At 42.8% G+C, this 16790-nt stretch overlaps 1 protein-coding gene across 7 annotated transcripts in view; it reads left to right on the top strand.

The window, feature by feature from the left end:
• The window catches only part of HDAC4 (histone deacetylase 4), a 407925-nt gene that overhangs the window by 192616 nt on the left and 198519 nt on the right, over positions 1–16790 (top strand). For all 7 annotated transcript variants that reach the window (XM_019553979.1, XM_019553983.1, XM_019553981.1 and 4 more), the window contains one exon: positions 2512–2756. In XM_019553979.1, coding sequence (XP_019409524.1) covers positions 2512–2756 — 245 coding nt within the window. The remainder of the gene's footprint in view (positions 1–2511; positions 2757–16790) is intronic.

Genomic DNA, 16790 nt, shown 5'->3' on the forward strand with positions numbered 1-16790 from the left:
AGGAAATACCTGAGAGAGGTAGAGACTGGGGGGAGCAAGGGGTAGGGTAGAGACTTTGGGGAGTGTGAAAGGAGAGGCAGGGGCTGTGGGGAGCTGGGGATGGAGGGGTACAGGTAGCAGGGGGCAGGAAAGCTCCAGGGGGACAAGTGGGGGAAGGCCGAGGTCAAGGGAGCCACCTGACCACCACCTCCACGCCCAGCCACTGTTTTCCGTTCTGTAGCTGTGGGAGGTGCACACCCTGAAGACAGCCCTTCAATAATTAGATTATTTACCTGGAAAATTATAATGAACTTATACATTTTCCGTATATAGAATCTAATTATTGGGAGGCCGCCTTAAATAAGGCGTTGATTTTAGATTTGAATAAAATGGCAAGGTGCAGAAATTAAGATTATAACCAAGTACTGCTTCGTATACTGTTGAAGATGATAGTGATAGGTCAAGAATCAGTATTGCTGTAACATCTTTGCTAGAAATTTGCCCTCTGCCAGTTTTCTGGGCCTCAAAGAAACCCATTTGTATAGTAAAAGACCTGATTCCTTCATATAGAAGTCGCCAAGTACATGTTTATTCATTCCTTATTCTTGGATAAAAGTCTTGTCTTCAAGCAAATGGTACAGGGAAATGATGTAGCATTCTTTGGTCCCCACTCACTTCAGAAAACCTCACTTGGTAGTATGTTGAGCTGAGTTCAGTGCTTTTCTGTTAAAATATATAGTCTCCTCTGTGGAAGAGAGTCTTCTTGGGAACCTTTGCACCTCCAGCGATCACTTCAGTTCTTTCTCTCTTCCAAAAGAGTTGTTGCTGCAACTTCATTTCCTAAGGCAAATTAATTTGGCAGTTTGGTTTAAAACAAGAAGCTTCTATTCTGAGAAGAGTTTTTCCTGTGTTTAACATGGTGTGCTTCTCCTACAAAAGTGGCCTCCAAAATGGGGTGCACACACCCCAGGGGGTGCACAAGATGGTCCATTGGGGTGCTGGAAGAAAATATTAGAACTTCTATTTCTATCAATATTTATATAAATATACATATATTGTGGGTGTGTGGTCAAAACTTTTTTACTGATATGGGTGCGCGATCAAAAAAGTTTGGAGACCACTGGCCTACAGTGATGTTTAACTATGGCTTCTTTCACTATACAGATTAATACACATACTCACTAAGTTGCGTTCAGTAAAGTTAGGCCCGTCTTAAAATTGGAATTGCTGAGGCATTTTCCCTTTGTTATTTCAACATTTGTGTTAATGGCTCTTCTTGAGCCTGTGCTGTAGGAACTGCTAGGGACAATCACAAGACCTTCTAAGTGAATTTTGATTGAGTTTAGTTCATTAAAAAGACTTTCTTTGTTCATTTTTTCACAACTGCTAATTCTGCAGTCACCCTGGGAACCCTCTCAAGTGAAGCTGTGTCCTTATGTTTTGTGTATTGCCATGTGCAAGAGGAGCAGTTGAGGTGTGCAGTTATATTCTAGCAAATTTTCCTAGATCCCAGGATATGTTGCTGGATTTTAGCATTGACTAAAAAACATTTTTAAATTGATTTATTTGGTAAACCGCAATCTTTTTTACAGGCATAAGCAATGTTGATATGGCTTTGTTTCTAAAATAACTTGTAGACTTTTGAAGCGTATTTGTTTACTTAAGCTAGAGTAAAGTACAAAAATATGTAACTCTTAATAGCTTTCAAGAAAGGCATGTCAAAGGATATTTTTATTGGCTGTTATCTAAGCATAGTTTCATGTGGGGTATTCATTTTGCCATGGCAACCAGAATGATTTTTCCAGGATTTGGCTCCTGTTTGGATTAGTGGATCTCACGGCATCACATACTCCTAATGAAGTTTTCACTTGTTCTGGATGCTACTTTTATGTCATTAATTTAACTTATATCAGTATCATTTTTGTTTTATTCTGAAGTTCTGTTTGGCCATTTCTGTGGGAAGAGTTGTTTAGGGGAGACTTTAAAAGAAAATTGTGCAGAATGCTGCGTGTGAAAGAGAAATCTTGAAATTCCTAACAGTTGTATTCCCAAAGTTGATACAGTATGCTATATCAAGACCTTGATCCTTTCTGCAAAATCTTATCTTCAACTAATGTTGAGCATCTCTTTTCAAGTGTTACATACAAGCACTAGAAATATAAAGTGGAAATGTGTGGCTTACAGTTGCGTAAATAATGCAGACTTGCCTTGATGTAAAGGGAGTTCATGAACTTTTTTTTAATTATTTCCTTGATATGCTTGTTTTGGAAAGCAGACTTTTCTAATTGATTAAATTGGGGGGAAAAACATCATCCTAAAGCACTGTACATGGCATAATTTGTTTTTTAAAGAGAATAACATCTCAGTGGATGAACAAATAGGCTGCATCCTTAACAACATGAGATATAACAGGTGGAAGTCCTGGTTCAAATGCAGTGGTTTCTAACAAACTTAATCTACAGCATCCTGGTGGCTGAAGTCACAGTTGAATTCCAAGTAGGCTGATCGCTGTTGTGTTTTTGAATTTTGCAGTTGATGTGACTGCAACACTGCCCTTGCAAGTTGCACCAACTTCAGTTCCTATGGACCTCCGTTTGGACCATCAGTTTTCCATGCCAGTGACAGAGCCTACGCTCCGTGAACAGCAGCTCCAGCAAGAGCTCCTGGCTCTCAAACAAAAACAACAAATCCAGAGACAAATCCTCATTGCTGAGTTCCAGAGGCAGCATGAACAGCTCTCTCGGCAGCATGAGGCCCAGCTACACGAGCACATAAAAGTAAGTGATTGAAATACTGCCGTGAATGGTGTGTAAAAATACTGCCTAATTAGGAAAGGATTTTCTGAAAGTAGACAGATTAGTTTTAAGGGACAATAAAAATTGCTGTGTAGAAAACTGTATCCTTGCAGAGACCTTAGCACTAAGATTTTTTTTTTTTTTAAATGGGATACCATATTTTCTTGCATGCGACATGTACTTTCTCTGACAAAATCCACCTCCTAAAACTGTGGGGTGTGTATTAAGCAAGGAAGCTGATTTTCTGCTTCAGATAAAGGTGGTCTGCTTTGACTCTTGCTCCATATTTTGCAGCAGCATACAGGTTTCCCTTGCCGACCGCTGGGGTTAGAGTTCCCATGGTTGGCAAAACCGTGGCTGGCAAGACAAAAGGCTTATGGGGAAAATGGCAGGTGGAGGGCTGATGCATGGCCATGGAAAACTGTGGTTACTCAAAACTGTATACCATGGTAGCCAAAATGGTATATAGAATATTAAGCGTGGATACTCAAACCAGTGGTTGGCAAAACTATGGTTGTTGGTGAGGGGAACCTGTACTGTTGAGCCAGCTGAAGAAACCAGTCGACTCATTGAATTTTCACTCTACATATGTTAATGATAGCTTGTCTTTTGTAATGGTCTTGATGTTCTACCAGTCAAGCTGAACTTTCTTGGTGCAGTTTTTCTATCTGCTGGTTGCTCCTGTTGGCCTATGCAGGAAAAGGAAGGTGAATCAGCTGAAGGTTCTAAAGGCTTGGTCCCTGCACTGTGTAGCCATTACTCTGGAAAAATCCTTTCTTCTTCATTCTGCCTTTCATAGACAAGATGTGTATTATATTTCACAGTGTGTGGTACGTGAGAAAATACAGCATTTAATTTAGGCTTATACTTCTTAAAGACTTAGCCAGTTAAATAAATGGGCTGATCTCCAAGAAGGCTGATTACTCTAATTAGCCCACTTATTTAGAGGCCTGAATATAGATTTACTAGCCTGTATTTAATATTTCATTTTTTGAAAGATCTTTTCCCTCTTACTGATGACCTAGCCATTGAGAAGAGAGCTTTCAGGATGCCTGGGTTCCCATTTTATCAAATACTGGTGCACACTCATGTTCAAGGAGCAGGTGATCTTTAGCTTATTCTTGGGTAGGAGAAAATACTCTGAATTTTGTTAATCTAACCTGTTCTACGAATCTCTCATAATGCTATATGTTGCCAATGTATTTGGCTCTATTAATTAAATTATTAAACCAATAATGGGCTGGGATTGTAAACATTAGAAACATTTGAAGTTATTTGAGTTTATTCCCTAATAAATTTGTTGTGGCAGGGATTGTTTGTATTTTTTTATATTTGAACAGAGCCTAGCATAGAAGGACCCAGGCCTTAAAACCGTTTCTGGGTACTACTGTAATATAAACATAAAGAATAACTTATTTTTAGAAATGGTTACTTACAAGCTTCAGGTTAGGTTACTTAAATCTTAATGACATAACAGATATACTGTACATGAGAGTAAAGGGTAAACCACTCATGAATGTGCCAGTTTGTCTATAACTAGAGGGCTGGGGATGGAATATCACAGTTAGAATTTCTGGGGGTACTTGCTGCAGCTTAAGTAGAAATTCTGACTTCTTAACATTTATCGTGCAGTTTAAATGTTTTTAAAATATTAATTCTAGTTATGCCTTGTCTTCTAAATGATACGTTCACTCAGATACTACTCAAACATGCCTATGTGCGAGCTTTAAGAGTGACTACAGGATAGTTCTACCTATATATTAATATAAATCTGTAGTACAGTTCTGAGATTCCTTGGATCAGATTTCTCATGTTTCTTTAAAACTCCACAAAAGAGGAGGAAAAAAATGGTGCCAAAACACATGACCAAAATTTATAGCTGCTTAAGTCTTGTATTCTGTGTTGATTGTAGTGAGAATTTAATCTGAGTTAGTAGTGTTGAATAGGTGGCTGCTTATTAATGTTATACTCCATTCTAGAACAGAAATATGTACAAGTTACTTCATACACACACAAATGTTACACAACCTGTTAGCCAGACCTCTGATGTTTTGTGTTCTTGTGGAGGGAATTACAAGAGCACATGTAACATTTGGGGAACAGGGACTGTGCGCATTACATGACTTCCCAAATTATAAGGTACGAGCTAACCCTGGCCCAGTTGTTTAAATCTGCTCTTTGAAACAAAATGAAAGGTAATGTAATGAGTGGAATAAGTAGGAGGTACAGTTTGAAAGACGGCCGTTACACAGTGAAAATGTTAGCCACCATATAAATATTCCAGCGTGACAGACTATTGCTATGGTAACATCAGTTTTTTCAAAATTGCTAATATGCCTGCTCAAAGGGGGATTAGTATTGACATGGTACGTAGTCTTGATGTAATACTGAAAGTGATTGCACACTTGCTCTTACATAACTTTTGTTTTAATATAAAATATAACCCAATATTTTGAAACAGCATGAAATATGCTGTGTTATATTTATACATTCTTAAGTAGTAGAAAAGATCCATTTTAATTAGGTGTATTGTGGAAGTCCTTTCCTTTTTCATGTCCATAAGACAAGGTGTTTAACAGATTTTGCAGATTCATTGGAATCTGACAGGCCATGTCATAAGCACTTCTGTATTGGCCTTGAACTTCTGACCTCTGGGCTGTTAACTGTGCACCTTAGCGTCTGCACCACCCCAGCCTCATTACGGAGAGCAATTGACTGAAGTTGTCAGCATGAATAATGAAGATTTCCTGGCAGCCATTATGCACAGCGGCGTTGTGCATGTGTTCCTGTGTGTTTTTGTAAGTTCGTTGGGACAAGGACTCTAATTTTTTCTCTTCATTCAGTGTCTAGCTTGGTGGGGCCTAACTGGAGCATGGTCTGCATGTTTTATTTTAATACAGCTGTTTTAATAATAATTTTGCTTGGACATCTCAGACTGAACTTGATTCTAGGTGTCTCTAAGTGTGATTACTTGTTTATGCAGACCTGTTTCATAAGATATCATGGTTTTGTGATGAAGACATTCCCCCTGGATCAACGTCAAACACATTTATAATCTTTAAAAAGGAAAAAAAATCCTCCAAAATTAATGCACAAGCTGAAAGTATCTAGGATAGGAACATAATTACACTGATTTGTTTAAAATGTATGACTGACTTCAATAACAATCTACATTATAAAGGAAAAATTTGAGCCCAATTTGGAAAGCTTGTTCATTTAAATTGTATGTATCTAGACATCCTGCCTGAAGTTTTGCTGCCAGAATTTTGTTGCTAGAATTTCTGAAGATGAAGTATTTTAAAATGTGGCAGTGAACAATCCTATGTAAGACTGATTAGCCACATGATCAAGTAATCAGCCTTTGGTAATCTGACTACTCCTTAAAAGCAAAATTTTATCCTGTTTGTAATATGACTATATAGTTTGGTACTTTGCAAACAAAGGTTCAGTCTAAAACATTTTATAAAAACTAAACTATGTTAATGCATATAATCATTAGTTTGACACATTATTATTGTAATCTTCATAATTCAACCTATACCTGAAATACTTGTAGCTCAGAAAATGATTGGATAAATTAACCCAGGGAAACTGGCAACTCTGTTAGTTGCAGTTTATTATAGTTACATGACAGTTTTCATTTAAACCAGGAGTGTCCAACCTTTTTGAATATGGGGCCGGATCGTGAACTTTTTATCACCCAGTGGGCTGGCAAGCCATATTCAAAGACCTCACAGGAAGTGGTATCACATCAGGATGTGATGTCACATGACCTTTGACACCAATGAAAATGCAGGAAGTGACAATGAAATGGGTCTGGAAATGTGGTTTAAAATAAAAAAATAAAAACAATATAAAAGCAAGAATGAAATAATACCAAACACTTGACTAAAATAAACACTTTTGCTTCTACTCGCTTCTCAATGAACGAAAGAAGCATAATGGAAGTTGACAGATCAAATGTGGAAAAGGTATCAGCTGGAGTGGAAACTAATCAAAGCAACAAAATATGGGCATTTTTGAGAATATACTTCAAGAAGTTTTACTTTTATTGAATTAATAACTTGCTCCACTGCTGCTTCTGCTGGACAGTGCCAACCCAGCCAAGTGTCCGCAGCAGCACGTGGGAAGCCAGCTTCAGCCATATGCTGCCCCGGATGGGATGGGCCCAGCTGTGTTGGCACCGGCCAGGAAAAGCAGCATGCAGCTGAAGCTGGCTTCCCACATGCTGCTGGGGATGGGAGGAGGCCAGCCAGGTCAGCACCAACTAGCAGAAGCAGTGGTGGAGCTGTGTGCCACTCGGGACTGACCAGAACAGACAGGGGGAAAATACAGCTGAGCCCCTGCTGCTCTGGCCAGGCTCGTCCTGACCCGAGCGGCACACGGCTCCACCGCCGCTTCTGCTGGCCGGTGCAGACCTGGCTGGTCTCCTCCCATCCCCAGCAGCTTGTGGGAAGCTGGCTTCAGCCGCATCGTGCTCTGGATGGGACGGACCCAGCCGGGTCAGCACTGGCCAGGAAAAGTGGCTTGCCTGCACCAGTCAGTCCCAAGTGGCACACGGCTCCGCCTCTGCTGCCCGGTGCCGACCTGGCCGGGCTCCTCCTGTCCCTAGCAGCATGTGGCAATCCGGCTTCAGCTACATGCGGGTCCCAGGAGGCAAGCTGGATGCCGGGGGCAAGGGGCGGAGCCAGAGGAGAAGTAGTAGGTGCTGTCCCCAGCTCATCCTGTCAGGCACAGCTGGGGCAGCCCGCGCCGTGAAGCCCTCATGGCAGCAATGGCAGGACCTAGCTCACGTGATGAGCCCAGCCCCGCAGGGGTAAGCAGCTCCCCTCCCCTCGCTGCCAGCTGGGGCCCGCAAGCTGGCTCTGCCTACCTCTCCTCGCCACTGCTCCGCCACCGTGGAGCACGGAGCAGGTGCCAGGACTCTTTACCTGTCCCGAGCGAGGGACTTCTTGCCAGATAAAATGGCTTAATGATTTAAACTCTCTGAATGAACCTGAAACATAAACTATCCAGAGGTGACTTAATTTTGAATGGCTTCTCTCCTGTACCATGTTAAAAAAGGGGGTGAGGGGAGAACACTCATGCCATTATTATATTTTTAGAAATAACCTTGCAACCTGTATAGTTGAAACATTTGAGAATGGAAAGATTACATCTGGTAAAGCAGTAGACCTGCTCATAGAATTAGCATCTTCCTTTTCAGGGAAATTTTAGTTTTGATTGAAACCCAGATTGGTATGTTCAGTACCCACCCTCCCCTCTCCCCTGCATACATAGACACACGCTGTCACTTACTTATAGTATATAAGGAAAAGTGCATTGTGAAAATGTATGTAGTGGAGTAGAGGACTGTTTAAGCAATGTTGTGTTATAATAACTATTACAGTCCATTCTTCCTTAGCTGCCCTCTCTGCCAAAACATGAGCTAGACTAAATTCTGTCTTTTCAAGATTTCTCAAAAAGTATTCCACAGAGTTAACCTCAGGTCTGTTGTATGTAAAGTCCTGATAGGTACATGTTAGTATTTCCTGGCTAGCTTTCATGGAGAACATACTGTGCATTTCTTTGAAAACCAACATTTAATGCAAGATGAAAAAGCAGGTAAGACTCTACAAACCTTCAACTTGGGTCTGGCCCTGTTCTCTCTCATAGAAAAAGAAACTGTCCAGTTTTGGCCTCCACAATTCACAAAGAATGTGGAGACACTTGAGAGGGTGCAAAGAAGAGCTATGTGCATAATCAGAGGTCAGAAAAACAGACCTTATGATGAGAGGCTGAGCGCCATGGGACTCTTCAGCTTGGAAAAGCGAAGGCTTAGAGGTGACCTGATGCCTGCCTATAAGTTTATCGGGGGTGCTCACCAGTATCTGGGAGAACATCTGTTCACCAGAGCGCCCCAAGGAATGGCAAGGTCGAGGGGTCACAAACTCCTCCATGACCATTTCGGGCTGGACATAAGGAAGAACTTCTTTACTATCCGAATCCCCAAGGTTTGGAATAGACTGCTGCTGGAGGTGGTTCAAGCACCTACTTTGAACACCTTCAAGAGACATCTGGATGTTTTGTCTTTCTGGGATCCTATGATCCCTGCTGACTTCCTGCCCTTGGGGCAGGGGGCTGGACTCGATGATCTTCCGAGGTCCCTTCCAGTCCCAATGTCTATGAAATCTATGAAACCCAGACTAAAACTGATCACTCATAGCCAACTGTTAAATGAGCTACACAGAGGAGAAAACTGTTCTCCTCCCATTTCCCTTAAGGTTCATAAGCAGACCTGCAGGGAAATAAATGATACCCTAATGGAAGATTTCCCTGTAAAATAAAGCTAGAATGACATTCTCTTCTATCTAGAAAGCTGCAGATATTGGGACCCAGCCCTAACAGAAGATTTGTGGCTGCTTTTTATACCTGTATGTATCCTCATTCTTTCCCTCTGATTTAAGTGCATTGAGTGTGAGGTGCTGGACACCTTGTCCACAATGAGAACTTCTTCTAAAACTTCCTAAAGTATCCCTGGAGTATAACTGGTAACTGCCTTACTCCATTTTATTCTCCTACCTTTGAGTCAAATGCTGCAATATAAAAAATATGAGCTCTACGGCTAACAACATCCTTGGTTACAACGTACACCTGGTAAAACAGCTAAGCATGGGTTTACTGGGCAAGTAAGTCACTGCACTACCATAGAAAAAAGGGCACATTCGTTTTGAATAGTTAAAAATTTAAGCTTGTACAGTAGAACTTGGATATTTTTGCCTTGGGATGGTTCACAGCTAATGATATGGCAAGTTGTTGAGTTAAGGACAAGTTTCTCAGCTGATTGCTGTCTTTTACTTCACTGTCCTTTACCACTTCTCTCAGCTGGAGCACTGCAGCAGTCTCCCTTATCTGATTAGAGAAGTAGTCTGTTTTTAGAATAAAAGCTGTGGTAAACAGCTTGGGCACCTCCTTTGTAGCTCCTTGCTGTGGCTACATGTAACACTGGCTACTTTGCAAACCCTCATTTTTGCAGGGGGCTAATGAGCTCCACTGTGAAGAATTCTGAGTTCTACTGTAATTCAAAAGGACATAATCCCCCAGTATTGATGCTTATATATAATAATTTTCTGTGCAAGTGGATAATATTAAAACCTATTTTACATATATTTTGGAGATTTTCTTTCCAACTTTAAAATTTATTGTTTTCAGAAAGACTTTTCATGTTTCATTTAGTTTTATTTTTAAGTAGTAACTCTATCATGATATGTCACATATCCAGAGACTTTCAGGTAGTTTTGAATTCCTAAGAAATGAGCAGGATTTCTATATATTATTATTATATAATTCTGTTGCACAGTATTACATTCTATAGCGTATTTATATTATTAAATAGTCTTTGACTAGAAGAGGAGTGTAACAGGGGGCCAGAGGCTCCTGTTACTTTTAAGAGGATGCTGTTGCAGGTGAAGCCTGTGGGGTGAGACCAGCAGCTAGGCAAAGGCTAGCTGCCAGGAAGCCAGAAAGCCAAAAGCCAGGGCTACCTCTGGGGAATAACTGTCTCAGGAGCTAGCTGCAGAGCAGTAAGTTGTGCCAGGGCACATGTCTAGGCAGCCCAGAAACAAAGAGCCACAAGCAGCTGAACTAAGCTGCACCAGGAAAAGGCAGGTTGGTTCATCAGGCCCAAAATAAAAACCCCTGTGGAGAGGCTAGAGAGCCACCTGACAGGAATGGGTGGGGCTTTGGAGGCACATAAGACCAGTGCAGCAGGAAGAAGAGTTTCTGAGCAAGATGGCTGCAGGAGGGGGACTGACCAGTACCCAAACTGCCCTTGGAAGCTGCAGGTAAAGAGCTATGGGGGACTTGTATGGCTTGCCAGGAAACATGATCCTTTGTAGGGAGAGTTTTGTTACACAGCCAGTGGGCTTGTATTTATGTTCTGATTAAGAATTGGAGGACTGGATTGTGACTATATGGGAGGTCTGGAGGCCATGGAGTGGTGTCTGGGGGACCCTCACCATTAGGCAGCCTAGCCTGGGGTTGGGGACCAAGGGGGCTGAGGCTGGTGCAGGCTGAGGCTAGGATAGGCAAAGCCAATGGGAACAACTCTGCCTGGGCTCAGAGCCCTAGAGGGCTTGGGCAGAGGCACAGTAGCTATATCTGGGCCAGGGGGCCTAGACAACAGAAAGTTCTACAGATCTTATGATGACAGGCTGAGAGCCATGGGACTCTTTAGCCTGGAAAAATGTAGGCTCAGGGGTGATCTGATGGCCACCTATAAGTTTATCGGGGTGACCACCAGGATCTGGGGGAACGTTTGTTCACCAGAGCGCCCCAAGGGATGGTGAGGTCGAACGGTCACAAACTCCTGCAAGACCGTTTCAGGCTGGACATAAGGAAGAATTTCTTTACTGTCCGAGCCCCCAAGGTCTGGAACAGTCTGCCAGCGGAGGTGGTTCAAGCACCTACGTTGAACACCTTCAAGAGTAAATTGGATGCTTATCTTGCTGGGATCCTATGACCCCAGCTGAATTCCTGCCCTTTGGGCGGGGGGCTGGACTCGATGATCTCCCGAGGTCCCTTCCAGCCCTGATGTCTATGAAATTTAGGCTATAGTAGAGAGGCTAAAACCTAGAAAGGGGCTGAAGCCTAGGACAAGTGGCAGCCAGGGGCCCAAGAGGAAGAGAGCCTTGCCAAGGCCTGGGGCTTGGCAGGCTAGAAGGATTGCCTATTTTACAGACTGGGCACCAGGCCCTGTGGACAATTTAAAGTAAATCTCCGAGGCATGGGCATGGCTGTAGGTGCAGAAGAGGCCACAAATAGCCCCTATGGCATTTGGCACCCATAGCCACTGATGGGACCAGGAGGGCCCTGACTTAGTGCTTGGAGGGCAGGACTGGGGTTAGCTGGTTAGGGGAGGAACCCACTGGCCAAAACAAGCTAAGGCTTGCCTTGGGACCCTGGAGCAGACTCCCTTTTTTCAATAAGATAACTTAATCAAGGCATGGCAGGAGAGAGAAAAAAAAGGAGGGTACCCTGGTAGACTGGAGTGGAGCAGAAGTGGCATAGCGTCATGGCTACCTCTGGGACCCAGTCATGCTACAAGGAGGCTTCTGCTTTCTTATTACTTTTATTACCTAATTTATTAACTTAACTCCATTATGAGTTTGAGACAATTATACCTGGCTATAATAGTCAGCAACTGCATGGATATAGTTGCTGCACCTGTTTGTGTGTTTATATTGGGAACATTTTCCCCCTTGAACTTTGCTGCGTGTTGTCTATTTGTGCCCTAGATTACAAGCTTTAATTGAACATCTTTTGGATATTGCAAAAAATAGTGTATAGTTATTGTACAATATGCATAACAAATATTGCATTATGCTGTTGTATTGGTAAGTAATGAGACGTAAAATGATTGGCCTTATTGCGCCCCTAGATGTTGAGTCGCTTGGTGCCAACAGCTAGTAATTTGGTCAGCCCTTACATAGTTGTGTGTAGATATAGCTAGGTATCTAGATCCGACTTGTGTAGTTTTCTTAAATAATTTTTATAACCTGAAAAGTAGATGATGTTACACATCATTTCAGCTAGGATGACCATCTCTAAGCCCCTTGCTAACAATATTGTGCACATTTTTAATTTTTTTTTCTTGTTGCTGTGTTAAAGAGCTACATGAAAACAAGAACTGGCTAACTGTAATGGAGGAATGGTGATATGGGCAATGTGCAGATTACTGTTTTAAATGAGCAATCTAAACAAACCAGGGGTAAACTCATTTCTAATACATCTCTTTTTATAGTAATTTCAGGTGTTTTTATCCAGTAGAACTTAGTTTTAAGTGTGATGGACCTGTAATGTTTTATGTTTTTCTTTTAAAGTTGCTAAATGCCTCCTCAAGTCTAAACTCTCAACATTTTCCAGATTCTGGCTCTGCTTTACAACCAACGTATATTGGTCATTAGCTTAGTGGAGTGGTTCCCACCCTTTTTAGACTTAATGCACCTCTTGGAAAATGCCAGATTTTAGCTTTCATTCATTTTCTTAACTATAGAAAAATAATATAACAGGTCTTCTGTTGAAAAGAACTCAGGAAGACCACAGCAGGTCAGAAAGCCTTTGACACTATGGGTTCGTATTTGAAATCTCTGGGTTTACCTTGTGAATTGTGTAGGTATTTGCACATAGGCTAATTTTTAACTTCATGACACCTTTAAAAGGATCTCACAGCACTGATCTAGGGTGAAGGCAAGGATAATCACAATCCTCCGGTCCCTGTTCACAACTCTTCTTCCCACTACTGCTAATATAAATTTTAATTCAAAACATTAGCTTTTAAAGTATTTTATCTCTGCCATTTAGGGTTCTCATATAAATGCAGCAAATGCAAAGAAAACTTGTGAACAAAGGTCAAAATGAAATAATATTAGTGGAGGGAAAGTATTATGCATATAGTTTTAGTAGACCTGTTTACTAGTGAAGCAGGATCACTGCATGCAGAGAGTATTGAGAAGACCCAGACATATTTAGGGGAAAAATAACTTAGTCTTATGAATACTTCACACCATATGGAAATATAGGAAACTTTTACAACTACAGTGAAACTTTACAGATTGCCGAGACTTGAACTTTAAGGAACTTAATGGCAGTCCCCTCTAGATAACCGCTGAGGACTATTTGGAGAGAGAGAAGAAGGAAAAAAAAAAAAAAGAAAGTATTGTCTAAGTGTCTTTAAAATAATGAAATAATTTGCAACCAGTGAATGGATTATCTACATAAAACATTCTTTGCCAGCTGTGTAACAAATATGCTTCCCTAAACAAAACCAAAAAATGTGATGTAAATTTGACTGTCCAATTATCAGTGAGAGAGTCTTTCCACTGATTTGAGTGGAAATTTTGTTGGATCTTTGACCATGAGGGAATTTGATGCTTATTTTTCCCTAATGAGTCACCAACTCAGATCCTAACCTGGAGTCACCAAGTCCAGTCCAGCTGTGATAAGTAATGGCCAAAAGCTGTGCCTGTTTACATTCTGACCAGTAACATAAGTAAAAGAAGAAAATAAAGAAGAATCTGTCTATCATTAGGGCACATGCTCTCTGCCATAACTACCACAGCTAGTGTCACGGAGAATTTTAACTGTTTTATCTTTTTGCTGTGACAACTGGGCCCTTGAGATGAGGGTTGAGGCACTTTGGTAAGGCACTCTCAGGAAACCTGTGCTAACACCGTTCATGCTGTGTAGTATGTCTGTATGGTGCCTGAGTGGAGGACTTTGGCTTTAGGGTAGTGTTAGATTGGCATTTCCATAACCACTAAAGAAAATGTCCAAAACTTTTGTTTAATGGTGTTGCAGAAAATAAGGTATTTATACTGATCAGCACCTAGAAGACAAGAAATTGCAGATGCAGTTGAAATGTTGTCCTCTTGTATATAAATATTTTAAAATAAGTGGGCTTATACTGTTTCTTAAAACTATGCTTCCCCCCAATAATCTTAGACCAGGGCAGGCAATTATTTTGGGTGGAGGGCCGCTTAGCGAGTTTTGGCAAGCTGTTGAAGGCCGCATGGGTAGCCCCGACCCTTGACAAGTACCCCGTCCCCTGGTCACCATCTTGGGACTGGAGGTCCCTACCCTGACCTCTGACCCTTGCCACTGGAAGTCCCTCCCCTTGCCTCTGAAAGTACTCCTTCAGAGAAGACGGATTGCTATCTTAGAACAGGAAAAAAAAGCAAACAAATTATGTACTAAAAATCAAATACCCATAATATTATATTTTAATTCAGTTAAAAAGATATACTTTTGTCCTCATACCTGTGTGCTTTATATGTAGAAGTGATTGCATAATAGCTCAAAGTGTACTCTTACTCTTGTATAGTGTGTGGGGTGTGCAGTAGTGTTGTGGGGTATGGGTGAATGTAGGGTTTGTGGGGAGCTGTTGATGTGTATGTGTCTGGTATTTGTGGGATTTATGATAGTGTGTGGAGGAAGGTGTGCCTGGGGTTTGCAAGAACAGTTGCAAGGGGGGAGCCAGCCGGGCCCTTGCTTCCTGAAGCCTCATGGCCGCGTTTTGAGCTCCGGCGGCTCCTGCTGCCTCCAGAAGGCCGGGGCTGCCAGAGAAGGGCCTATCAGGCTCAGGGGGCAGTGTGGGGGGCTCCTGAAGGCACTGGGGGTGGCACAAGTCAGTGAGGATGTGGTCTGGCATGCAGGAAGCCCAAGAAGGTAGTACAGAACTTGCATCAGGTGCCTGAGGCTCGGGGCAGCAAAGGCCTGGCTGCCCCCCACCATGGGGGGCCCAGGGGTTTTCACCACCATGGGGGGGATGGCCCAGCCCCCACCCCCCAGCGGCCCGGCGGCCCCAGGATAGGTGGGAGGCTGCACCAGGAGCTGGAGTGGAGTCGCAGCTGCTTTTTTCCTCTGAAAGCTCCTGTGGCCTCTATAAGCTCAGGGTTGGTCAGGGATGTTGGGAGCCAGCGACAGCCAGGCAGTGCCCCGGGGCCAGCGCTGGCAGGGCCCAGAGCAAGGTGGCACTAGCCTGGGGCGCAGATGTCTGTGCTGTATGGAGCCAGGCTGGGCTGTCCCATCAGGGAGAGAGGGGAGCCACCCCACTCTGGACCCTACCAGTGCTGGCTTCCGCACGCCCCCTCTCTCCCAGCCTCGTGGCCAGACGGGGACCGGCGTGCCCCCTGACCCCCTCTTCCCTGAGTTCCCCACTTCAGCACAGGCAGGAACAGCCCCATAGTCCCTCCAGCTGCGGAGGTTGGGGCAGGGTGGACCCTGCTCTTCTGGGGGCCTGCTGTGGCATCCCCTGGGTTCTACTGCCCCTGGCTCCTGTCACTTTTGACAGTAGCCAGAGGCAAATAAATATTAATTTTAAAAAAATTTCTAGGGGCCCTGTGGGCCAAACAGAATGGCCTGGTGGGCTGCATCTGGCCTGCGGGCCGTATTTTTCTCACCCCTATCTTAGACACATAAGCTGCTTACAGATGTGAAAAAAACCAAAAACAAAACAGCACCTTAAACTTGTTGTGCTCTTGCACCAAGCGCAAAGCATGCCCAGAAGAGGCATCACATTAGTTTGACCCGACTTGGCCAACATCTTTATGGATTGCATGCTTCAGCAGGGCTGTTTGGCACTTGCATCTAATAGCTGAATCAGCTATTAGATGCAAGTGCCAAACAGCCCTGCTGAAGCCACCTGATCAATACAGACACTGGAGAGCCAGGTCAAACTAACATACTGCTTCCTGTAAAATGCTGGGGGTTTTTTCCCCTTTTTCTTTCCCTGCGTCTGTCAGCAGCCATACAGATCATCTGCAAGAGCATCTGTTAGAATAATTTGTATGTGACATGATTAGCAAACAAGAGGCAGTTACATGAGCACAGTGGTTTAGAAAAGTGATTCTCAGCCAGGGTGCCATTCTACCCTGAGTTCCCTTGATCTCCATTCTAGCATTCTCTGGGGTGTGATGCATTATTAGCATTGTTAGGTGGGCAAACATGATTCACATGATAAACACAGAGATTTCAAATAAGAATCCATAGTGTCAAAATATTATGACCTGTTGTGATCTGAGTTCTTTGCAATGGAAGAATCGCCTTACTTTTCTGTTGTTAAAAATTTGAGTGAAAAGTAAGAGCTGACCTTTTCCGAGAGGTGCCTTGAGTCTAAAAAGGTTGAGACCCGCTGATTTAGAAGGACAGGAAGGAATTCTAGTGTTAATGTGTATGAATATATATCCTCAGATAGCAGTTATTATAAAGCAATTTCCTTTATGTCCATTATTTTGTATTCCTTAAATTTCCCAACATGCCACAAAATGACCCAGAATCAGGATTTAAAACAATTATTTTCTTATTTTAAAAAGAAGTCTTGGGAATAAATGGGCTACAGTCGGACCTAGACAGGTTCCAAGGGTGGGCGGATGAGAATAGGATGGGATTCAACACTGACAAGTGCAAGGTGATGCACCTGGGGAGGAAGAACCGGCACCATACCTACACAGTCAGGAAGGTTAACTGCACCTTGTTATA

Source organism: Crocodylus porosus, unplaced genomic scaffold, assembly GCF_001723895.1.
Source record: "Crocodylus porosus isolate Cpor-Errol unplaced genomic scaffold, CroPor_comp1, whole genome shotgun sequence".
NCBI classification, from domain to species: Eukaryota; Metazoa; Chordata; order Crocodylia; family Crocodylidae; genus Crocodylus; species Crocodylus porosus.